The following is a 25,010-nucleotide window of genomic DNA, read 5'->3' on the forward strand; positions in this document are numbered from 1 at the left end:
GCCACCTTTCAGAAATATACAAGACAAACAAGGGAAAGGAAAGCAAAATTTTGTTTGGCCTTGGTAGCAACATGTTAGCAGAAGCTTTCCAGGTGGAGCAGAGCCACTAGGCTGCTTTCCAAGCAGCAGTCATAAAGCATAGGTCAACAGGGCCTTCTTGGTGTCTGCTCCCTCCCTATAAAAAGTTAAGACTGGCAGGCGAAGACCACCTTGTTTCAACAGGCTTTTGTGCCTTTGTTGTGCTTATCTGCATGTTTTTAATATATAGTTTTAATTCTACTTTAATGTTTAACTGTTTTCAATTATTGTTCCCCCGCCCCAATGCTTAAAACAACAAAACACTAAGATTTCTAAAATGTTTTATTGCTACAAACATACATCTTTATCACAAAAAGACTACAAGATATATTGTAACATGTATTTTACAATGAGTGATGCAGTCCAAAAGACAGCCACACTCACAACATAATTCTTAAAGTTTATGCAGTCTAAAACAAAGTAGCTGTAGCATTCACTTGAAATACCTTTGTGCTGAAATGATTAAACGGTCTCGTTCCTTTATTTCCGATTCTCAACACCAAGAGAGGAAAACCAACATTAAGAACACATACACCATACAATGTTTAATCGAATCTAACAGCCGCCGGCTTACTATTAAAGCTAAACTAAAAACAGCTTTGCCTTCATTTTAAGCAAAGGTAAAAGCAAAGTAACAAACACATTTTCAATTTAAATGGAATGCATGCATAGCGTAGGGATGGTAAAAAGCCTTATTTCTAACTACTATAAATTTTACACTTAGCCACGGAAACAATAAAAATAAAGCGGCATTTTCCTCTACTTGTGCACATTTCATGCATTTAAGCATCCTCTGTTTGGTCAAGAGTGAAGTCGGTTTGTTCTGCAGTCTCGGCTTCCTCTTCTTCCTCGGCTTCTGCTTCCTCTTCCTCCTCCTCCACAGGTTCGTCTGCCTTGTCTTCTTCCGCTTGCTGCTCAGGAGTCTGATCAGTAACTTCAAATGGATTTTCACCCTAGCAAGAACATTGATAAATATTAGCAACACTGGGCAAAGCATATTGGGTGAAGAATGCAGTGGAAGATGCAAGGAAACAGCGAGATAAAACCGGATACACAATTCCCATGGCATGCTTAGAAGGCATCTTTAAATAATGAGTGTTACGAAACTGCTGCAAATATAAATAAGTAAAACAATAGCCTGCATTTAAAATGTACGTGCAGGAACAAGCAGGATTAATTCCGTATTACGTTTTTGGCTCACATATTCTGCAAAGTTCAATAAAATCACAATCGGGGAGGGGGAGGGAACCAGACAAGTAACACATTAACACCAAAATCTTATGATCTCTGGGAAGGCATCTCAGAGAACAAAGGAAGCATTAGATCTCTCTCTGAGGATAGAGACCTCTGTTTGATCTCATCATGGTGATCCTATGTTGGATGCTTCCTTCCAATGCCACATAAATTTATTCAGCTGTTGACCAACTCTGGTGTCAGTCAGGGTGAAAAGCAGGCATGCTATTGATAAAGACTGGATGTGTGCCAGGGGCAAGCATGGATCTGAAGGATCCACAGCCTTCCCAGTACCTGACATACCTACAAACCAAGGAGAAAACCAAATGTAGTGAACTTCCCTACTATTAAGAACAGTGGAAGGGAAATAATTTGGGGCTGGGGGAATCAGAGGTCAGACAGAGGAATGCTGCCATGCCCTTACTTCAGCTCTGCTGGTGAAAGTCAGGCAGGGATATGAGGAAGGTGGATAATCTGCCTTCAGTTGCCATTCCCACTTCCCTGTCCAACGCCATTTCTAGCTGCCCAATGATTAAATGGAATACATATAGGGAATCCCTACCCACAGATGTGCATGTCCTTTCCAACCTACAAGTATTACTGTTTACCTATTTATTTCAAACAGCTTCTTTTCCTAAAAGAGATCTTTTAATGTCACAATAGATGCAAGCGTTTAAAGTATTACTAGTCTCCTGTTGTACTACTCAGTAACTTCTAAGCCAAGTGACCTGTGCATTTTAAAATTTTATGTTCCATTATGTCTGTTTTCCTTCCATGTATTTTCTTTCCCGATTATGCAAGCTGCTTTGTGACGGCCGTGCCCTGAAAGATGCCTACAAATAACAACAAGAGGCCAGAAACTAGACAAAGAAAGACTGCCTTTTGGTTTTTCTCCAGCAACCAATCAACAGGGCTTTACAGTAGGCACTGATGAGTCTTTCTTCTAAGAGGGGAGGTTTGCCTGCCCCTCCCTGGCCCTCTGGACAATGGACTGGAAGCCAAACTGTTCCTACCAATTAATCTACAGTCGCAAACTCAAACCACATTAGGCTGCTGAGGTTTTCATGGCTTGATAGCCACACGTTCCGTTTTCTTCCATTTAGACCAAATTATGTCTTAAGGTAATGTAGGGCAGTTAATACTGAGTACTACTCAAGCTGAAATCATGTTTCTACTTAAGAGCTGCAACTTTTAATTGATCAGAAATATTTCAATTCACTAAAAACACCCTCCTATCAAACAGATTTTTAAGAAGTAGTAACAAGTAAAAAACTGCAAACTACCTCACAAAGGAGTACTTTTTCTAAGGTATGGTGCGCATTATTACACAAAAAAATTTTCTTGCACTGGAAATATTTTAGTACACAAATATTTGCCATTTTAATTGATCAATAGACAAGCCCTTCTGATCAATCAATTAATTTTTATTTATTCTGATTGCAGCTGTTTTATCTACTGATGTGAAGCGCGGGTACCCAACTAAAAATATAGGATTACTTCGCTTATAAATGATCAAATCGAGAAAATCATGCAGGAGCCGATCTGAAGCATTCTTTATCTGCCTCTAAAAAGTTAGGTCATACTGCAAGCTTACCTTGACATAGCGCTCATATCGTGCCTTCACAATTGGGTTATTCAATATGCTGGTAGCAGTTAGTACACTCTCTCTTTTAATTTGCTCTTTGTAAGTCTGTAAACAAGATTATACTGTAAAAACAAGCACTGGAAACCTATTCCACAGAGACAACCAATTCCCATTATAAGAAATGCAATATTAGCCAGACATATGAACTGGTTATTGAAGAGAAAAGCAAAAGTAAAATATTCAGAAAAAAGTTGAATTACTGTTAAGAGTGCAATGTACCAACTAAACAACTGGCTTTAGTACAATCATAAAAGGATATAGTTTAGGACTCTATGGTTTTATATTTATTATGGATCATTAAATGAGATTCTGCAATGATCTTCAAACCCTACTGGTTTTGATCAACTGCAGAACAGGATTTTGATTTAAGTATGAATCCATTTTGTCTGCATTAATTTTTATGATATACAAGCACATACTATTTGAGGCCTATTGTCAACACTTGGAAATAAAGTTGGCTTCATAAAGCGTTGTAGCAGTTCCCGTGTCTTTAAAACATGCTAGCAACACCCTTAATCTCATCAAAATAATGTATGGCTTGCCAAGTGACCACATCCAAACACGTATTCAATCACTAAATTTAAGCTGTATACAAAATAGGACATGAATTACTTCATTGGTTATCTATTAATAGCACTGATTTCTCGGGGGGGGGGGGGGGAATGGTGACAACATAAAATTCTATCCATCTTCCAGTCAACCACAAGAGACGAAATGATAAGAGCAAGCTATAAATGGAAAACTAACAAGGTAGCAGAAGAGGAGGCAACAGTGTTAGAAACCGAGATAAAAAACCTAGGAACCAAATGACTTCTGGGACCTGGGTTGTGGGCATCAAAACAGAATGTCATGGGGCGGGGGGGGGGGCAACACTTTTTATTTATTATTTTGAAAAGCATGAACTAATAGGCAATTCACATAAGTGTCACATTGTTAATATCAGTTTTTTAGCAAAAATTGTTAATACATATTTAATTTGGTGTTGACAATAAAAATATTGATACCATACTTCAGTTTTCAAAACACCCTACTCTTTATTGTTAAACTCCTTAACATATTGTCTATCCTTAATATATACCTCGAGGCTTCAAAGCACATACATTTCAGTAATCATTGAGTGTCAGCCAGGTGCAAAAAATGGCACCCAGACTTTTGGAGGTGCTCGCAAATGGAGAATCTTTAGGTGCAAAATGCGTCGGGTGCCCTGCTAATTTTGAACGGTGGGAGGAAAGGTCATTTTTATCCAATACCCTTCCCCGGCCCCCCATGCCGCTTTCCACTCTGTTCTGGAGTAACCTCCAACTCTCTAGAATGGATTTGTTGAGAATACTGGGACAGTTTGAGGGGGCAGAGGGAGGCAGAGGGAGAGAGGGAGAGAGGGAGAGAGAGAGAGGAAGAAAGGAAGGAAGGAAGGAAGGAAGGAAGGAAGGAAGGAAGGAAGGAAAATGGTGGAAGAAACCCATCCCCATTATTGGATGCTTCTCAAATGCATTTCTGTGACTGCAAGGGCACCAACTGGATTAAGGCTATTATTATTTTTTAAACTTGTTTTTATAATGGGAAGTAACCTGTATTTTTAAATTTTGGTTTTCAATGGACTTTCAATAATCTGGAAAAATTCTTATTTTCCTAAAAATATCAAAACAATTCCTTATTACCCCAAAGAGGAAAAATATCAGTGTTTATTTTCCTGTCAGTGTTTCAACATAATTTTGGGGTGCAAGAGTAACCTCTCCTCCTCCTGTTCACAGAAGCCATGAAGGCTTTATGATCCCATGTGTGCATGGTTGCTTCACTGGAGTTAAGTACTAGTTTATTTGGAAACGAAACCTATACACGGGGAAAGCCAACTAAGTGCAAAACTATGATTGGACTTCGTCCATCATAAGAGCAACTACAGAGGTGTCATTATTAACCATTTATTTGTGGCAGGGTGGAGCTCTCTTTATTGCTTTTGGAATGGCCTGTCGTACTTCGTTTGTGTACGTCCGACTGTCTGCACAAATGAGCACTGAGCTTATGTTTTGCTTTCTACTCATTTTCAAATGATTCTAAGTGCAGAGAACCCTAGAATTAGGGGGAGACGATCTAATCAAAGTTGAAATTCAAGGAGGAGGATTGGCACTAAAGGTGATCTTAGCTTTTGTCAGTATTCTGTATCCATCTACAGCTTAGTCCTAGCAAGCAAGCCACTGGGTCACCGATTAGATTGTGGCCAAGCAGAATCATCAGATTCCAAGTGAAATCTTCAGTTGGCCGGGAAAGCCAATCCCATAGTTTGTGTGGCACCAACAGCTCTGGGCTAGTATGTAATCTTAACCACTACTCAGCCAGATCTTTCCCAACTGCGTTTAGATTTAATGTAAGCACCAAATACAAGCCGCTCTGAGCCCGGCCTTGGCTGGGGAGGGCGGGGTATAAATAAAAATTATTATTATCATCTCATTAGGTACTCTCCCTTTCTTCTGCTAATTTACACGGGAGCTGGTATTTTTGTACTACTGTGTGGTGTAACCATGAACTATTGCTGATATTGACAACTGAATGACATGGCAAAGCAAACAAAGGCGGGGAAAGAATGGGCTCTTTGAAGCAACAGACCAAGACACACACTAGACCAGGCACCCCCAACCTGCGGCCCTCCAGATGTTTTGGTCTACAACTCCCATTGTCCCTACCTAACAGGACCAGTGGTCAGGGATGATGGGAATTGTAGTCCAAAACACGTGGAGGGCCGAAGGTTGGGGTTGCCAGCACTAGACCATCTTTATCGCTTTAGTGGTCAATCAATAAGGTAAAAGGAAACTCTACAGTCAAATTTTACCGTTTTTCCCTTTGCATGCTCAGGAGACTTTAAGTGCTGCTGAACAGAACTGTGTAGAGCAGGAACATAAACACTGCATGCAGAGCAGAGAACAGTCTCTACTTTCATCATGTGGTCATCAGCCGTGACACCTGGCAAGGAAACAAATATGTTAAGGGTAACAGATTATGCTAAGAGAAAGACATGTAGTAAGGGTTAAGGGATCTGTGTGTGCATATCAAACAAAACGGATTTTGCAAAACTATGAGACAAAAGGGAGGAACAAGAATTTCTTCCAAATTTATGCCAATTAATGGTACTATCACATTTAAAAGTGATAAGTTATTCTACAGAGGAGATTTACAAGTAGGCAGCAAGTATGGGAGTTTTGCAAATGCCTGGTGCAGTGGCACAAAATTCTTCAACATTTACCACATTTCTCCTCCCGAAACCCAAAATTGATTGTTTTAAGTAACAATCACTTAGGTTTACAGAACCATTTGCCCTTGCTAGTTAAATGGGAAGTCCCATCAAGTCCAATATCGTTTTCAAAATGCATTTATTAAGTAAGATTCATAGGGCCTCTTGACAACAAACTCTTTAAGCGGTGTATGTAATGAAATTATCCATAAAATGCAGTGAAAATCTGCAAAACTATTAAAACACAAATATACATGAAATATAAATTAATTATCAATAAATCAGAAATAAGATCAGTAGAATAAATCAATAACACAAATACAGCTAACTTGTACACTGTGGTAGCCTTGCTGGAATAAGAGTTTTCAGCAGGTGTCTAAAAACAGGCCATATCCCAGAGACCGGCACCCCCAACATCTGAGTTGGTGACCAAATTTAGGAAATATGATTTGGCCTTGTTAACTTACAGTTCTAGACTGTGCCTATGTGACAAATTTGCTATGCTGACACACAGCAGACGCTTTCATAGGCTACTTGCCTTCCATAACATCTTTTTCAGTCATCTGGGCAGCTTCCATTTGGCTAGTAGTCTGCTGCTTACGCATAGCGGTCTTCTTGAATTTATTCACCATACATTCCTTGATTGGGGGGGGGGGGAGAGAGTGTACATCACTTTCAGGAAATCAAACATTATCTTCACTTGTTTTAAATTCAACCTCCCACATACTGAAGCTACCAGACTCACTGGCCAGGATCCAAAGTATTATGAAATTAGTTTGATGAGCCCAAAGGGGGTTGGTGCTTTAGAGAGAGAGAGAGAGAGATATCTTCTGAAAACAGTAGAGGCTTTCACCACTACCCTATGAAGACAGCAGTGTTGCAAACTGCTTTTGTAACTGATTCGAAAGCATTTTGCAATCCGGCAAAGGGGTTCACTAGTGAAAGAAGAGATCTTGAGAATTCCCCTGAGCTAGCACTCATGCCTAAGCAAGCTCTTTCGAACCTGATCACTGTGCTATTCTTGGTCAATGCCATCCCTGCCATGCAGCAAGATGAAGCATTTATCCCGGGTGTATAAATGAAGACAGAAATTGGTATCTGAAAGGTGCAAGGTTATTTTAAAGTACTGGTCCTAGCAGGGGGGTGGGCTTTGTCACGCAACACACTCCATGTATAAAAACAAGTAACATAAGTGTTAAGAACTCTTTAACGTTATTTATGTTTAGAAAAATGTATCACTTTACTTATGGTGTTAGAAATACTGTTTCAATTTTCCCAATTTAAGGTTGTTGCCACCGTCAATCTATAGCTCCATTTAGACAACTTACGTGTAGAAACTCCATCACAACCTTGTCGAATTTGGTTTGCTTCTGAATATGATCTAACGTTTCCTGGTGAACAGGACTTTCCAGATGAGCTTCAATGTCTTTTTCTTCAAATGTTCGAAACTTGCAGAATGAGCAGGTGAATGCCATTCTGGCAGAAGATAGAGACATGTTGCACAGAGAGATATAGAATTTGTTAAAATCCTGCCACTGCAACACTCAATTCATTTCATTAACAAATGTTATATACGGATAAAAACACAGAGATGGTTCCATCACAATAATCTAAGTCAGTTTGGAGTTTCTTTTGGACCTTTAAGCATGGGATTCAAACAAGGTGGCAACTGAAATAGAAATAAGTGAGATACCGTATTTTTCGCTCCATAAGAAACACTTTTCCCCTCCTAAAAAGTAAGGGGAAAGGTGTGTGCGTCTTATGGAGCCTCTTCTGTTTCTCCTCCCGCTTTGCTGGAGAGGCGCTGCGCAGAGAGGGAGAGGTTTTTTTTCTTCTTGTTTTCCTCCTCTAAAAACTAGGTGTGTCTTATGGTCGGGTGGGTCTTATAGAGCGAAAAATACGGTACAGTGGTACCTCGCAAGATGAATACCTCGCAAGACGGAAAACTCGCAAGAAGAAAGAGTTTTCCGTTTTTCGAGGTGCTTCGCCAGACGAATTTCCCTATGGGCTTGCTTCGCAAGAAGAAAGCCCATAGGGAAATCTCCCGGGACCTCTTTTAAAATGCTGGCGGTCGGGAGCAAAGACCTTTGCCCACCGCCGGCCTTCAGAAGAGGTCCTGGACCTCTTCTGAAGGCCGGCAGGGGGCAAAAGTCTTTGCTCCCCCCCGCCTGCCTTCCCGGGACAACGGAGACTTCTCCGCTGTCCCGGGCGATCTTAAAATGCTGGCGGGCGGCAGCGAAGCGTTTGCTGCCGACCCCCAGCATTTTAAAAGCCCCCGGGACAGCGGAGACTTCTCCGCTGTCCCGGGTGATCTTAAAATGCTGGCGGGCGGCAGCGAAGCCCTCCTGTCCCCGGAGCTTGCGGGGCGGGAGGTGGGGAGAAGGGCTTTTCTTCCCACCGCCAGCCTTCAGAACAGCCCTTGTTTCCCCCCCCCCCCCAGCCTTCAGAAGAGGCCGGGGGACAGATTGTCCCCGGACCTGGTCTGAAGGCGGTTTCCATAGGAACGCATTGATTGATTTTCAATGCATTCCTATGGGAAACCGTGCTTCGCAAGACAAAAAACTCGCAAGAAGAAAAAACTCGCGGAACGAATTAATTTCGTCTTGTGAGGTACCACTGTATCTTCTGAATAAGCACGCCTTGGGTTGAACAGTAAGACCAGTATTTCACCCAGCATCTCGTGGCACCTTAAAGATTGGAACAAATGTGTTGTGGCACAGGCTTTCATGGACCAGAGAGAAATTCAAATGAATCCTCATTCTGATGGGACTCTAGCCCACAAAAGATTCTGCCATAAGGCATTGGTCTTTAATGTGCAACAAGGCTCTTTGTTGCAGATATATGGTTACCCAGGCACAGGTGGCAGAAAAGTAAAAGGCACACCTAGTTACACATTTTAATCACAGTACTACAATATAATAGAAATCTGCAGTATTACTCTTAACAGGAGTGACTCAACAGTCCTAAAGTTACTGTACTCTAGAGAAAGAAATATGTTATCGCTCCTGTTTAAGCAGTTTATATTAGTCAAAACAGCAGCTACTTTAAACTTTCTGCTTGTTAACAGAACACACCGAGTCCAGGATTTCAAAGTTTATATAGAATCAAAGACCCCGGACAAATCCAACATAGTGCAAATGGACATCCCAGTTCCACAACAGCCTTCTCCTCCCTCCTCAGCCCTCCATGCGCTCCCAAAATCTGCTCCACGCGTTTGGGGACATGTGGAGGGAGAAAAGGGACAGGAAGTCCCATTGTGCAAGTGGGTGGACATCATTTGATGTCGCTGCCAGACAGTGCTTAGCAAGTTTTACTTGTCAAACATTTAACCACAGCAATAAATCACAACAATTACTATTTTTATATAGCATTTCAAACGTTCCAAGTGCCACAACACATTTATTTCATGCACTATACCTCCATATTGAACATGGAAACTTGCAATGAGCTTATGACCACGGCAAAATTTGAACCAAGAACCTTTGGGCTTGCAGCTCACTTTTAGCCACAATACCAGCCCTGCATTGTTAAGTTTTTAATGTTTTATTATGTGGAAGCTGCCCAGAGTGGCTGCAGCAATGCAGTCAGATGGGCAGGGGTACAGATATAAGAGCAACAATAACAACAACAAACGGGTAACAAAACCAAATAAACCCATTACAACTTGTGAACCTTCCCACTGAAACTAAGCACACACTCTTCACAAGAGGATTAAATGATAATTCGCTAGGAGATCCCTCAACATGGTGTGCAGGCATTCTGTCCTTACAATGAATAATTCTTTGGGTATTCCTGATAGTTCAGGAAGAACGGCTTATCATGAAATACATCGCATCTGCCCTTCCAGATACATGGAAATATAGCATACTGTCTATGTGGCATTGGGGGGCTCAAGCATAAGACACCATGGAGCAGGCAGAGCAAAGACAGCATAAGGAAGATGCTATTCCCACTTTGCACGCCTGTGAATTTTGGCTGGGGACAAATTCATGACATTTCCACCACAAACCTGTAACCATCACCATACTTTTCACTGTTCTTCTCCCTTCTACGCCTTTGCTTCTCTCTTCTTGCCTCAATTCGACGTTTTTCTTCCTCTTCATTTTTCACCTCCGGCTTGACACCTAAAAACAATTAAAGAGCTAAATAAATAATTGCGTTCTAGACTCCAACAAGAGGGAAATGTGAAGTCCAACTTACCCTACACCACTCCATCTCAACCACTACACTTAGGGCATCATTAAGGAGGAATAAAGTCAAGCCACCTATGCCAATGGCATCTAGCAGGGCTTAGTTAATTTAAAGCTAAAGTGAATATCCAAGCATTTCAGTGTAGGTTTGAGAATTAGCAAAAGATAAAGCCAACCTAACCTCATTGTGCCTAGATACTAAAGGCACTACTATGTAAGGGACCAGCAGAGAACAGTAAACAGTTGTAGAGCCTACAATCAAGGAGATATCAAGCTTAATGCTGCATAAAATTTATGCTGTTTTAAGCTAGATGCTTCCTGGTTTTATTGTGAAGACAGCTTATTGAATAGGGAAAACTATTATCTGAAAAGGAAAAGCATGCAGTCTTCAAAATCCCAATAAAATGGAACACTTTAACCCTAAACTATGACACAACATTGAGTACAGGTTTCCTAATCGTTCCCCCCAAATGATTGACAATCTGGTGGGTTTTAACACAAATATCAAAATGTATGAACAGTCCTCATTCTTCCAAACTTGCGATTGCATATTCAGAAAAGCAACTTCAAAATTTCGTTTCAAAGATGTTACGGATTCCATGCATTTATTGGGGAGGGGCAGGTTTTCAATTCACAGGCAAAATGGGGTTTTTGATGTCAATCTGGACATGATTTTCAAGCAGCCAAACAGCTGTTCTCTCCTTTGCATGTCTCTTTGAAAGAAACATCTGCCTTATTAAAAACAGGTACCAATGATGTCAATTTCTGACTGCTATTCACACCCAAGGTAGGAATAATAATCAGAACAGCCTACAATTACTTTTGGAGGTGATGAGCAAACAATGACGTACTATTCCCCCAGTACACAGAGAAAGCACTCCACTCGCATTTTTACACACAGAGAAATCCATTCCACCAAAGAATCCCTAGGCCTCTCCAAAGCGCTCCATAGGGATGAACTTGCAATGTGGCACCTTACCTCAAAGGAAACGCAAGTGAGTCCTTGTTTAACTGCTGTATAAGCCATCTGACATTGGGTTCTGTAGAGAGAAAGTCTGCATCTTGTCTCTCAAGATCAGCAGACACCTTCTAAATCTCTAGATTTACTGAAGTCCAGAGGAATGGAGGCTCAAGTCCAGAAACCAACTCAAGACACCTACTTTCCAGCATGATGCTTTATTTGAAGATTTAAGCGGAACAACTTGTGAATTTGCTAAGGTGCCATCAATATGAATCCAGATACAACACTACACTAGAATCTCAAAACAGGCTTCAGTGGTAACCTGAAGTGGTAAGATGGTTCGATTTTAGAGTAAAAAAAGGAAGAAGATTCCGCTTCACCTTGTAATCATAGCAGCACAAACAGTATTTCAGTGAACAGTATTTCAATGGAAAGCCTATTACACAGTATGAGACACACCCAAGGTTTTGAGACAAGAAACTCCACACAATTTGTAGCAAGTTCCCAGCATTCCTCATTTAGCATACAGACCGTATACAATAGCAAAGCACATCAGGGGGGAAAGAAGTTTAGGACAGAATTTCAGCCTCAATGTAGAATTTTCTTGCTTGTGGGTTTGAAGATATGGTTTAGCAACTGAAACATCTTTCTCCTAGAAATAGATAGTTTACCTGTTTTAATAAGCAGCATGTATAAACACAACCAATTTATGGTGAAGAACAGCTGGCAGTTGGTCTACTTTAAAATCAATACCATGAAATATTAAGTAACTACAAAGATAAGGATGATCAATACTAGAGCTCTAATTTTAAGTGATAGCATTAATGCTACAGGAAACAGAAAGTCAAATAAGCGTTGTGTATACATGATCTGGGTGTAGAAAAGAAAACGTTATCACAAGCAAGTAATGATACGTTTGTCACAGTCAAGAGCCATAGAACTAAACGTTCTGTTTTGAAGATGAAACACACAACTGCAGGAAATAACACATCATTAAGTACAGTTTTTCTTGAAAATGTCACCAGATGAAACCGTAGAGGCACTGTACCTTGAGTTACCTGATAAAATAAGCAGGCTTACCTTCAAATTCCTGACAGATGCCATCACAGGCATCTTGTGTAAAGTCTTCATCTGTAATTGCGCCACCTGCTTCAGCTTCATTACCCTAATGAAAGGTCAAAACGCACAAGTTTCCAGAGTAAACAGATGAGCGGACAAAACATGGCACATTAATTCCAGAACGGGAAGAAAACATTCATTTCAATTCAAATAGCTGAAGTGATCAGCTTGAATTAAGAGGAATGAATTTAAAAAGTAAATTCTGGTTGTGTATTTCTGTATGTTAAGTTGCTACAAGACCATTTTTAGTGTGGTGATGAGTAAATCTGGTTGCATTGAACACTGTCTGTGGGCGAGTGGAGCAGGCATCCACTCATTCACAGAACAGGACTTCACATTCCTCTCTTCTCCTTGCCCTCTAAAGAAGATTTTTTCTGAGCGGTGGGGGCGGAGCAAAGGGTGGAGAGGAAGGTTAACTTCCACTATATGATAAAATATCGGATTCCGCTGAAACTGATAATTTTAAATTCCACTTATTTGGCATTAACAATCCATCAGTCAAACCTTTTGAAGAGTTGTGCTATTACATAGCATAATGCATTTAAAACTGTAATTATCATTAGAATTGCACCCTTAGAGCTAATGAATATTAGGCAGGATGCAAATGTCCTCGTCGCTGACATGCTTGACTGATCAAAATTATTTTATCAGATTTGGAACATCTACTTTGCACATGGCGTGATAAAATATTCTGATCAACCAAGCATGTCAGCTACAAGAGCATTTGTATCTTGCTCAACATTCAGGCTCTGACGGGACAAAAGCTTCTATTTTCCTGGCTTTTCTAATAGCTGCCCAACTCAGAAATGGAAGTCTCCTTATCCTTTAATCTTACCAACATGTATTTCCACTTTCCTAATATTAAGTTTCCATTATTCAACCTTTGCTCTTTCAACTTTAATGAGTTGCCCCATCAATCTCAGGAGGATGTACGCTATGAGACCATTCCCATATACAGCAAATTTCCTGGGGTTCCCTACATGGTGTCCATCATCTGAAGTCAGAATGGAAGCAGGAACTTTCCTGTGGTGGCACATGCGACAAGGAGCACCAGAACTGTTACACTGAGCTTTTAGAGGATGTCATTTAACATTTGTATTCTACCAGGCTATGAGAGGGTCTTTGGTTTTTGTGTTGTGCCATGTTCATGCAGCCATTTTTTATGTTTTCGCTGTGTTCATTCTATTACTGATATTGCATTGAGTTCCATGATGGAAAGGAAGGATATAAATGTATTAAATGTGTTTTTTTAGAAATGCAGGTTTCATTACCAAAATCTGGAAGTAGGTGAAGAGTCGCAAGTACATGGCTTTTATCTTGCCTTTCGATTATGTCTTATTAAGACTAAAACCACAATGGCACATATAAAAGAACCACCAGTTGCCTACCCTTAAAATTCAATGGACAGGATTCACCTAACCAGTCCCATCAGTGGAAGCCGAGTGCAACATCTTCCACTTCTGCAATGGGGCTTTCCCCCTTCCTTTTCCCCAATCGGGTTGTGGAGGGTCAGGTGAACCCCCAGAATGGAGCAACTGGAATAGTGTGACACTGAATTCTAATCTCTTTAGATTGATCTCTGGATTGCACCACAGAGATCCTCACTCTTGTATTAACAGCAGGTTCTTATTCTAGTCCAGCACTATCGGGGGGGGGGGGGGAGAGACTGAAAAATCTCATTGGGACAGGCATCACTGTGCCCCATGGCCTTCTAGATCATATATGGTGTTTGTGTTAACTATCAAGACACACTCTAATGCTTGTTGCAAAGTACAATATTTTGCAAAGCTGGAGATCGTTACCTCTGTAGTAGCTTTCTTGCTTGGTGTCCATGGTTCTATTAGCATGAAAGGAGGAAGAAATTTAAAGAGAATCAAGCTGCAGTGTAATATTTTGTCTCACCTAGAATTTTGCTTAAATCCTTGGGAAACTGGGAAAATAGGAAGCTTGGTTATAGAAAACTGAAAGAATACGTTAAAGAAAATAGCATGCAGTTGCAGGTTATATAAAAAACCACAAAGAAAATACATATAATTTGAATTAATCAAGCTCTTGTACTGGTACTGAAATTATATCAAAACTGGGAGAATGCAGCAGAACTAGCACATGTAGGATTACATCATCATACTGTGTAATTGGTTTTCCATTCATTGGTTACACACCTTTTAAATTCAATTCACCGTTGTTTATATCACACTTAAAATCAGTCATCATATTGTGCGCATGAAAGAATCAGTTGTGTTTTCTACATTTACTCTCAGACTCCAAAGGTAGAATAGCATACCTGAGGCTTTCAACAGACCACCAACCCCAGTGAGAGGAATTAACAAGAAATGGTAAACAAAAATTTAGACCATCTCATTGATTACACTGTGGAAACAATATCATATGCAACAGTAGAATACTTTTTTAAAAAGTTACTTATTCATATAAAGAACAAGTTTTAAATCTCAGGTCTTAAGCCTAAATCTCAGGTTGGCTTAAATGAGATGAAGACAACCGAAACAAGGTTTTGAAGATATTTCCAGCAAACAGAGACCACTGTCAATTTCGTGCTGGTTAAAAACAAAAATCATAGCTTAAGGGCACCAGTAGGACATATTTTTACATTCAAGAAACAGGATAATCTTCCTCAAAATAAAGACAAAATAGAAACAGGTGGGTGGATGAACGCAGACACCCTTATGAGAAATCTCTCAATCTAGTCTGGTATGCTTCTACTGTAAGAGGAAATATTATTTCCAGTTTTCATTATATTTATTTAATATCTTTTGTACCTGTTGCACAGGCCACCCCTGAACAACACCAGCTATAGCTGATGCGATGTTAGTGACCAATACCCAAATGCACAATATTAGATGAATACAGCAGGTGACTGTATTTACTCGAATCTAATGCTCACTATTTTTGGCCAAATTACGTTGGAAAAATTAAGGTGTGCATTAGATTCGATGGCACATTTACATTTGCAAGCAAATACTTATTTTGGTTTCAAGGTTCTGAAAGTAAATTTGGTAGTACTTATAATAATAATAATATAATGATAAATTTTATTTATATCCCGCCCTCCCCAGCCGAAGCCGGGCTCAGGGCGGCTAACAACAATAAAACAGTACAAAAGTACAGCACAAACAACACTCTAAAATCATTCATTATAAAATTAATTAAATTCAAGCCACTGGCCACCATTGGGCCAGAGCTCCATGAAGATTGCCGAAGGAGGGAGTTAGGCTGTGCCCTGGCCAAAGGCCTGGCGGAACAGCTCTGTCTTGCAGGCCCTGCGGAAAGATGTCAAGTCCCACAGGGCCCTAGTCTCTTGTGACAGAGTGTTCCACCAGGTCGGAGCCACAGCTGAAAAGCCCTGGCTCTAGTTGAGGCCAGCCTAATTTCTTGTGGCCTGGGACCTTCAAGATGTTTTTATTTGAAGACCGTAAGTTTCTCTGTGGGGCATACCAGGAGAGGCGGTCCCGTAGGTACGAGGGCCCATCCCAACCAGCATTCCCTCTGACAACCCATCTCTGATGCCCCCATCCCAACCAGCATTCCTTCTGACAACCCATTACTCCAGCATTCCCCAACCTGGTGCCCTCCTGATATTATTGGACTTCAAATCCCATGAACCCCAGGCAGCATAGCCAGTGGCCAAAGCTGGTGGCAGGTGTAGTTCAATACATCTTGAGGGCACCGGGTTGGAAAAATCTGCTTTACTTTCTCACATGCAGCCATTCAGGAAGAGCAAACCTGCCCATCAACACTGATGGCAAGTGGCCCAGTCTCCATCACCTAGGGATTCACGTGAAGATACCATGCAATATGTTACAGTCATTCCACCCACCTCTCACGTTTCTGCCACAGAACTTAGCCACATATACTCCATTCGTCGCAATCACTAATAGAGATATTGCAAAGTGGCATGTGTGCCATTTGGAGTCCTCTCAAAATTCAAGTCAATTCAAATAGCAACCACACACTGTGCCCAAAAAGTATGAGGGGGAAATATAAGGTGAAATACACATACACAGCAAACCATACAACAGGCTTAGTGAAGTTAGTGCAGAAAAAAAAATGTTAACTGTCTGTTGTTGTTTCAAATAGCAAGTCAACAATCTTTGCAGAAGGGAACAAAAAAAAAATCTGATCTGAATATTGTATTTCCATAAACATTCAAACATTAAGGTCTGAAATTTGTCTAAGCATCAATTGTTCTCTTGGTAACAATCCTACAGCATCTAGCAAGCAGTCTTCACAATAAAAGAAGCCAGAAGAGGTTCCAAAATATAGGCGTACATGTATTAAAGGACTAATTTTCCAAGATAACATTTCACACAGGAGAATAGTATATAGGCACAAATCTGATAAAGTGACTTCATTTTAAGTAGCAGATTAAATTTTCTAATCTGTGCTAGTTTCAAAAGGGGCTTTGAGGCTGAAAAATGAAGAATGGCAAATCATCATAAATGTCTCCTCCCAGAAAAAGTTAAATAGCGCTATTATTTATATCTTTCATTCAATTACTTACTAGGTTTGTTTTGGTTCATCTTCACATTAGGTTTTGTCAGTTTGGGTTTCTTGATAAATGTCCCACCTGGTTTATTATACGGCTGCTGTATCATTTTTCTCTTTATTCCTCGTGCAGCTACTGCTGCATTACTGGGTTTGTTATGATAGTCTACCACAATTCCAGGTCTATGCATGCCTCCAAAGTCTCCCATGTACTGTAAACAGGTGAAGAGCAAGTATTAGAAAATGATATGGATGGTGGCAAGAAACATAATTCCTACAAATGCATATTTACAAATATTTTAACTCCGGGAAAAGAACGCAATACTAGCAAGTTAACACACATCAGAACTGCAAGCTTATTCATTTTTCAGTTAATTGACCACAAAGTGTTTATATTAAATGAATTTCTGCTTATGAGAAGTCATAAATCCAGATCTTGAGTTATATTCTAATTTCAGTTATATTCCCTCTCTTCAGATTCTCCAGATGATACATTTAACAAAAGACAAAGCCAAAAACGTATTTCTATCCTATATCAAGAAGAGGGGGTTTGCGGCAGTGAGTGCAGAAAAACAAGACTGCCTTGTATCATGAAATGTTTTGAAACAAGGATCAAACTGTCATCTACTGGTGTGAAAAGACTATTTCCTTTCTTCCTGTCTCAGACATCTACATAAGGATGCTTAAATTGGCTTGTTCCACACATTTTAAGGCACGGAAAATAGAAGCAAACTGAAGAGAAGGAACCAACCAAAAAGCAGGCAAGCTTTCCTACAGATACATTTAATTAAATCAAGCAAGCTCATCTGACCGGATAAATGAAATCATATAAGCAGAAATAAGTTTCCCTAACTTGACTAACAAATAGCACTAGCACACCAGAATATGTTAGAGAACATTAAAATAATATGCTAACAAAGTCCATGCACACGTTCTAAATTTCACTTTGTCTACAAATTGGTCCCTAGCAAAAAAACAATCTAGCAATATCTCCACGCTGAATGTACATAAATCAAAGGACACTTTCTAGGCGATTTACATTTGCACAAGCAAATATTTCCAGATCCATTAAAGGTGCAATGCATTTTAAGTACAGTAAGTAGCTTATTCCTCAAAGTATTTCAAGTTCAAGAAAGGCACACTTAAGTTTTAAAAAGTGAACTGTCAATACTCCCTGAGACTTTTAACTCACTCAGTAACATAAACCTACTTTAAAAAAAAGAAAGTCTTGACAACAAGGGCTACACAAATATGCAAAGTACTTTATTACCAAACTACAAGAAAGCTCCTAGCTCCTTTTATGTCTCTCTGCGTTAAATCTTATTATGCCAATTGTACCCTTCAGAATGCCACATGGGTAAAAACGTTTTTGAAAGAACAGTTTAGGGATGCAGACCACCTTTTCTTTTTTTAAAGATCTTTATCTCTACATTTAGGCTATAAATAAACTACCCTATGTTTTTTTAGAGCTAGTTTCTTGAAACATATTATGCTTATGAGATTTATGATAGCATATATGAGATCAAGATAAGCTTCTATAACTTAACTATTTGTACTAAAATGAAATATAAGATTATAAAGTAAGTTAATGGGACATCATCATCTTATAAACCTGAAGTATTCCATCAGGAGTCTAGCAGCTGTTAAAAAGTTTTTCCTGCTGATATTTGAGGGTTTTTTACTCTTTTCACAATGTTTCAACTGCAATTTTGAAGCTGCACTGGAACATCACATTCAGCATGCAAGAATGTGTTGTGTGCAATTTTATATATAAATCACGCAAGTGTTAGACAAAACTGTTCAGTGCACCGTTAGTTTTCATTCTGAAACAATTAGTTAAGTTGATGGCGCCCCTTTAACTATGGTTTCAAATCACCTAATTTCTTATTACACATCTTTATTATACCCATTACTCCACGTAAGTCTAGTGACCTTACATTAAGTTAAGAATGAGTATGTAGAACTGATTGCCTGCCTATCAGGACAAAATCAGCTGTATGGCATTCAACCCCTAAAATTCAACAGTATACATACATTGCACCTTTAAGCTACTCAGAACGGAGAAAGGTTCTAATTAACCTTTACAATGATTCAAGACTTCTCCCACTAGCCAAGATGCTAGTGTTAACAAGGAAAAATGCAATTCCTTTTAACCCCTTTTAGACCAAACCCATTGCCTTAATCTTCACCTTTCAAACAAAAGGAGAGATTTGATAAAAGCCTTAGCAACTAATCTCTTAGTGCTTTACTTGCAAATGAAGAAACACTGGGTGCTAAGTTCTAGGTAAATACCAAACGGGATTGGGAGGTCATCAACCCTAACAGTTTGGCCAAAAGTGCACTGTGTTTGGACAGCGCCCGTTTGTTTTAAATGCTATGGTCTTGAAAGGGTTTAAAAGAGTGACTAGTGAAAAGAATCTGAAAAGATTCTGTACTTACTCCTCGGCCACGGCCTCTGCCTGTTGATGGTCCTCCAAAAGCATCATAGTTTCTGCTTCCAAATCCACTGTCAGGGTAAGCAGGCGTTCCTCTCCCCCGAGAGCCTACAGGTGCAGGCTTCATATGGGGTGAAGAAAAACTGCTGTAGGAAGAGTAACTCTCTCTTCCTCTGTCCTCCATAAACCCAGGCCTCAACTTTGAGCGTGAGTAAGGTGCTTCCCAGCTAGACCCGCCCTGGTTTCTACCTCCGAAAGAGTCAAGGCTATTCCGGTAGTTGCTGTCAAATCGACCACCATAACTACCTCCGAAGCGGCTTTGTTCGGGTTCATTATAACCATAGCCAGATCTGTACAGATCTCGCCCACCCAGAGAAGACCCGGAGTCATAAGACTCATAAGGTCCAAACCTGGAAAAGTTGCAGTGAGGAAAAAAAAAGTAAGCTTACTAAAGTTAAAACATTTCAAAAGACAAGTCATCAGTTGACATTTATCAACTCAAATCAATGTATATTTTACTTTGGTAGGGTTTGCCTTGATTAGGGCTGGGCAATTTCAAGATATGACCAGACAGAAAGCTATCTGAGCCATTTTTCCATAAAAGTAATATTAAAAGTTCAGAATACCTGAACTTCACTAAATTTAGTCTATCAGCAGTATTTAAACCTCATTATTTGTGCCCAGACCTAGTCTTACAGATGCAGGCACCTGCACAGACTTAAAGGTTAATAAAACTATTTTATCTTTGAAGTCATACCTAACAACAGTTAACAGCATTTAAAAGGCTTTCCTCTCAATCGGGAAAGTTGTGATAGTATCAATAATGAGAGGCAATTACAACTTGATACTTTTTTCTTTTAATCCCTCCAAAGTTCACAGTGCAATTATTTAATTTTCTTATTTCTGCAACATACAGTCCAACTGCCAGAATACCCCGTATTCTATTATTACATTTGGCATATTCTAGAGACTAAAGAAGGTACTTTAGTATAGAACTGAAAAGGCAAGTATAAGTTTTCAGTATCAATGTATCCTTGATAGAAGGAAAGGCTATGCATTACATATAAACATCAAAAACCATATAGAACAGTATTTTACTTATTTACTGAGGTACAGGAATAGGCAGAGTGCAGGGGGACATAGTTGTCAGGTACAACTGCACTATAAAGGGGAGTCTCTCCCAGCATAAAAATATAATTAATTCAGTAGAAACAGAAAAAGCCTTTACTTTGAAAATTGGACACTGGTGACCATGTATACTATCCTCGTTTACAACAGCATAACCCATTTTCATTTTTAAAACTTCAGTCACACAAACTTGTATATTTAAAATACCATCTACAGAAGTGTCTATTACAACAGTGATTTTAAATTAATTCTGATCAGTGAACTCCAATCATATGCAGATTACTAAACGGTAGGTACATCTTAATCATTATTCTTGAGACAGTTAACTATGCATAAGTATTGGATATCAACCAATTCTTCAACAAAACTGTGCAGTTTCCTGATTTTCAATGTCACAAAAGATCTTGTGGATTCAGGGTTGCCAACCTGCAGTCTTGCATTCTCATACAATACTTAAAATATAAAAATGGGAATACAACAAAGTTTAATGTTTCATCCAGTTATTTTGTTTAAAATGCACAGATCTTAGAAGAAAACCAATTTTGCATAAAAAGGATGGCCTTAAGTTAGTAAACATGAACTGCAGGCACCGTGCAAATCCAAAAGCTTATCAGAATCCCATTATAGCGCTAAGAACAAAATGGTAAGATCACTGCACAAAAAATTTGTAGAATAAGCCAAACACACATTTTAGTGTAATTAGTACCTGCCAATAAAATAATCTGGACATGACAATTTGTCTACAAGGGAACATTTTAACAAAATGTATTAGCGCTAAATAAGTGAAATTTAAATGTTCCTTGAAAATTGAAGGCTAAAATCGAATCAAATAATGTAATCAAAATTGTCTACTTCGACTATACGTTCTATGCTGCTACTTCAACGGTGATGTCAGAGACTCTAGATCAAATGCATGCAGTCATCTTAAAATCTGTTACAGCACTGTACATCATTAAAAGAATCCAAACCCAGTATTTTTTTTTAAAATCTACCACACAGTACCTTCCTGTGCTTTTTTGCACACAGAATAAACATGGCATGTTCAAGGAACACTTAAATTCAATAAGGATATATTGTCAAACATATTTATGCTTTCGTTTAATACGTAAGGCAAGTGATTCAGTATTTTACCTGGCACCACCACCGCCTCCTCCACCACCTCCATGACTTTCCATTCCATATGACTGGTTCATATAAGAGTCCATGGCTCTTGGGCCACCATAGGCACCATGCCCATAGTCACGGTCCATTTCTAAGAAAGGAAGGAAGTTGGTTTTATTAAAATGAGACTCGTGACCTCTCCTAGTGGATCAGCAATAACAGTGTAAGCCACCTTGGAAAAAAGGTTGGAAATAAACCTAACAATAATTAAATAAAGTGCAACTAATATACTCTTTAAACCATGGGTAGGCAAACTAAGGCCCGAGGGACGGATCTGGTCCAATCGCCTTCTAAATCTGGCCCGCGGACAGTCCAGCAATCAGCATGTTTTTACATGAGTAGAATGTGTCCTTTTATTTAAAATGCATCTATTTTTCAAAATATAGTCCGGCTCCCCACAAGATCTGAGGGACAGTGGACCATCCCCCTGCTGAAAAACTTTGCTGACCCCTGCTTTAAACCATAGGTTCCTGGCTTGTTTCAAAGCTGCTAGCCATAGTTAACTATATAGGCAACTCCCAATTTAAGCAGGGGTTATGTTCTGTGCCTCTGTACGTGTAATAGAAATCATATATATTGCGAGCAGCGTGGAGAGTCCACCAATTTTAATATGTCTTCTCAAAGTGTAAGATAGCTGGATCTCACCCAACGCATGAGGCCCCCTCTGGGCTGTCTTCCACCAGAACAAGTAAAGGGGAGGGGGAGCCTGAAGAAGTTTTTAAGAGCTGGCACATGCCCCACATTGTCTTTTGGCAGAAGCAAAAAACGCAATTTTTAAAAAACCTGTCCTACAGGAAGGGGAAAACCAATTCAAGGCCTAGTTCAGTCACTTTCCTATTCTCCAGGGTTCCACCAGCAGTCATCCACTTCTAAATGAAAAACACGTGTTCTTTACGGAGACACCAGCTCTTGTAGATGCCATTTTCTCCTACACAATAGTATTCTTGGCTTTGTGGAATTACTTAACTGCAATCAATCAACCTCTCTGATACCAGCATTTGACAGCTCAAGGGCTGGCACCCCAAACATAGCAGAACAAAATACAAACATAAGACTACAGATTTATTATTGTGCTTCTCTGCTTTGGACTGCCACCTACTGCACTTAGGTATACGAACCCAGTAAAAGTACACTGGGTCCCAGATGTAACCTCTGAGAAGCAGAAGGCATGTGAATTGCTTTTGTGAATTGTCTACTTGCATTTTTCCTGTCCCGCTCTTGCAGAAAATATAAGAATAGCAGTAATGCAACTTATGGCAAAAGATCTGGTAGGCTTTCCAATCATTGTTAAGAATAAGTTGTCAACATAAAAGCAACAACTATTAAAAGCTCTTCATTCCAAGGAAGAAGTATTACAGCTATAACAGAGTTTAAATGGAAATATTCTTCATTTTCTAAATTCAAACTTATGAACTACCCAGATGATTTAGTGTTTTGGATGCGGCCTAAAAAGATACTCCCACCAAATGCTGTCCCAAAGGTTTCCCCCAACTCTTGGATCAGATTTGGGGATGGGGGCACGGGCTGTAGAAGGAAGGGGGAATAATAGAAAATGCTTCCCAGAGCCCCTTCATGGAAGCCTCCACCAGATCAGAGAGCTTCTATGAAGGGTTACAATTGGGGGAAAACCCATTGGCTAAAATGTTTTGATTCGAAAGACAGTTAATTGATCTTTCAACCTACCTTTGACAATACCTGATGGGTGCTTACTCTTATATGTTTTATTACAAATATTGTGTTTTAAATTCTATTTTCCGCCACTGATTATTTGGGGTGTGGGGGGGGTGTTATTGGGCTGTTCTTGTTTGCATTTTGATTATGTATTCTGGGTTTTTATATTGCGAGTTTATCCTATGAACAGCCCTGAGACCTGTGTGTATACGGCGGTATATAAGTTTAATAAATAATACAGTAATAATAATAATAATACTACATTGGGCAGTGGCGTAGCTGGGGGGGGGGGGGCTAGCCAGGTTTTATTTTCCCCAGGCACAGCCTCTAAAGGGGCACCAGTGAGGCTTGCAACCTGTGTGTGCAAATGCCCACGGGGTGGGTGGGTGCCAAACCGGGTCTTTGACCCGGGTGAAATAAAGCCTAGTCTCGCCCCTGGGTTGGGGGGTGGGTAGGGTGAACCTAGGAAGAAGCTTTCTCCACGTGCGGCTGTGGCTGTTGCAGGAGCCCCACCCTACCCACCCGCGCGCCCTCGCAAGGGCCAGGCTAGGAGATAATGATGGATATCGTACTGGGGTGTGTGTGTTTGTGTGTGTAAGCGTATTCAAGATTTTCATTTATAACAAACAAACATCTCGACGACGACGAAATGCAAACAATTCAACAATTCCCGCCTATCAAACCTCGAGTTCCGCCCCCCCTTTCAGCGGTTCCAGGAATCCCCCCCTCTCCCCCATCTTCTTTCTTCCCTCCTGCGTATCCCAATTAACTCCATTTATTCTTTTCCTCAACTATATCAGATGTTTTAGGAAATGCAAGCTTCGCCCCCCCCCGATAACCCTGCGAACGTCTTCATTTGTCTGAAAACATTCAATAAATGAAATTTATTAATTTAAAAGGGGGTGGGAAGAGCAAAAAAATAAAAAGCAGGCGAAATTGACTCCCCTCGCACAGACCCGGGCGAGGCTCTGGGGCTCTTTTCCCCTCCCCTCCCCCACCAACATGGCGCGCCCAGCCAGGCCCGTTTCCCGCCTCCGCCGCAGACCCCGCCGCCATCTTGAGTCCGCAGCGCCCAGCCCGGCGGAGGCGGCAGCCTCGTCGCGGCCTCTCCGGAGCGCCTCACCTTCCCCGTAATCCATGGCGGCGACAGCCCTCAGCGGTGCGACCGGGCTGCTGGGAACGTCGGCGGCCTCCTGGTCGCGTCTCCTTCCTCGCCGCTTCGCCTGCCGCTTCCTTCGCACCGCAGGCGCCCAAGTGACGCCGGGGCTGAGAGGAGCGCGGCTGAGAGACCGCCCCCGGAGCGCTCCGATTGGCTGCGCGGCGTGACCGGCTATAGAGAAGGAGCGTGAAGGGGTAGAAGGCCCGCGTAGGAAGGGGCTCGGGCGGCGAGTGGCGGTGGCGGAAGTTGCGGCGAGATCCTTCTCCCGCTCGAGGGTGGGGGAAGCGTAATCAAAGGGGAGCGCCACCTACTGGGCACCGCCGGGTGTGCGTACGCCGCGCAGCGCCGAGCGTCAACTGCAAGGTATCTCTTACCGAGCGTCGGCTCGGAGCAGGGTTGCCATACGTCATCTCCGGGATACGGCCGTCCGGGAAAATCCGGGCGCGTGGCAACCCGACACGATTTTCCATAAGTAGGTCAAAAACGGCATTTTTTCCCCTCGAG

At 40.8% G+C, this 25,010-nt stretch overlaps 1 protein-coding gene across 8 annotated transcripts; it reads right to left on the bottom strand.

The window, feature by feature from the left end:
• Nucleotides 1–342: 342 nt before the first annotated feature.
• On the bottom strand, nucleotides 343–24,803 carry ZNF326 (zinc finger protein 326). 8 transcript variants are annotated; one of them, XM_053391830.1, is made up of 12 exons: nucleotides 24,471–24,803; nucleotides 21,647–21,767; nucleotides 19,392–19,797; nucleotides 16,969–17,164; nucleotides 14,252–14,286; nucleotides 12,411–12,495; nucleotides 10,187–10,303; nucleotides 7,508–7,671; nucleotides 6,718–6,817; nucleotides 5,781–5,911; nucleotides 2,906–3,001; nucleotides 343–1,031 (listed from the first exon to the last, which is right to left on the bottom strand). In XM_053391830.1, the coding sequence occupies exons 1-12, from the start codon at nucleotides 24,484–24,486 to the stop codon at nucleotides 861–863; spliced, it is 1,638 nt and encodes a 545-aa protein (XP_053247805.1). In that variant the 5' UTR covers nucleotides 24,487–24,803; the 3' UTR covers nucleotides 343–860. The 8 variants fall into 8 exon arrangements, with proteins under 8 accessions (XP_053247805.1, XP_053247801.1, XP_053247800.1 ...); XM_053391826.1 differs by having other exon boundaries at nucleotides 17,035–17,164; nucleotides 24,471–24,672; XM_053391825.1 differs by having other exon boundaries at nucleotides 7,508–7,655; nucleotides 10,207–10,303; nucleotides 24,471–24,671.
• Nucleotides 24,804–25,010: the final 207 nt, after the last annotated feature.

The sequence above is a fragment of the Podarcis raffonei genome, chromosome 6, assembly GCF_027172205.1.
Source record: "Podarcis raffonei isolate rPodRaf1 chromosome 6, rPodRaf1.pri, whole genome shotgun sequence".
NCBI classification, from domain to species: Eukaryota; Metazoa; Chordata; class Lepidosauria; order Squamata; family Lacertidae; genus Podarcis; species Podarcis raffonei.

Coding starts and splice junctions, on each gene's coding strand:
- ZNF326 (XM_053391830.1), bottom strand. Junction 10,304..12,410: donor CATCTGTCAGGAATTTGAAG/GTAAGCCTGCTT, acceptor AATTGTTTTTAG/GTGTCAAGCCGGAGGTGAAA. Junction 3,002..5,780: donor AGCATGCAAAGGGAAAAACG/GTAAAATTTGAC, acceptor TCTTGTTTACAG/ACTTACAAAGAGCAAATTAA.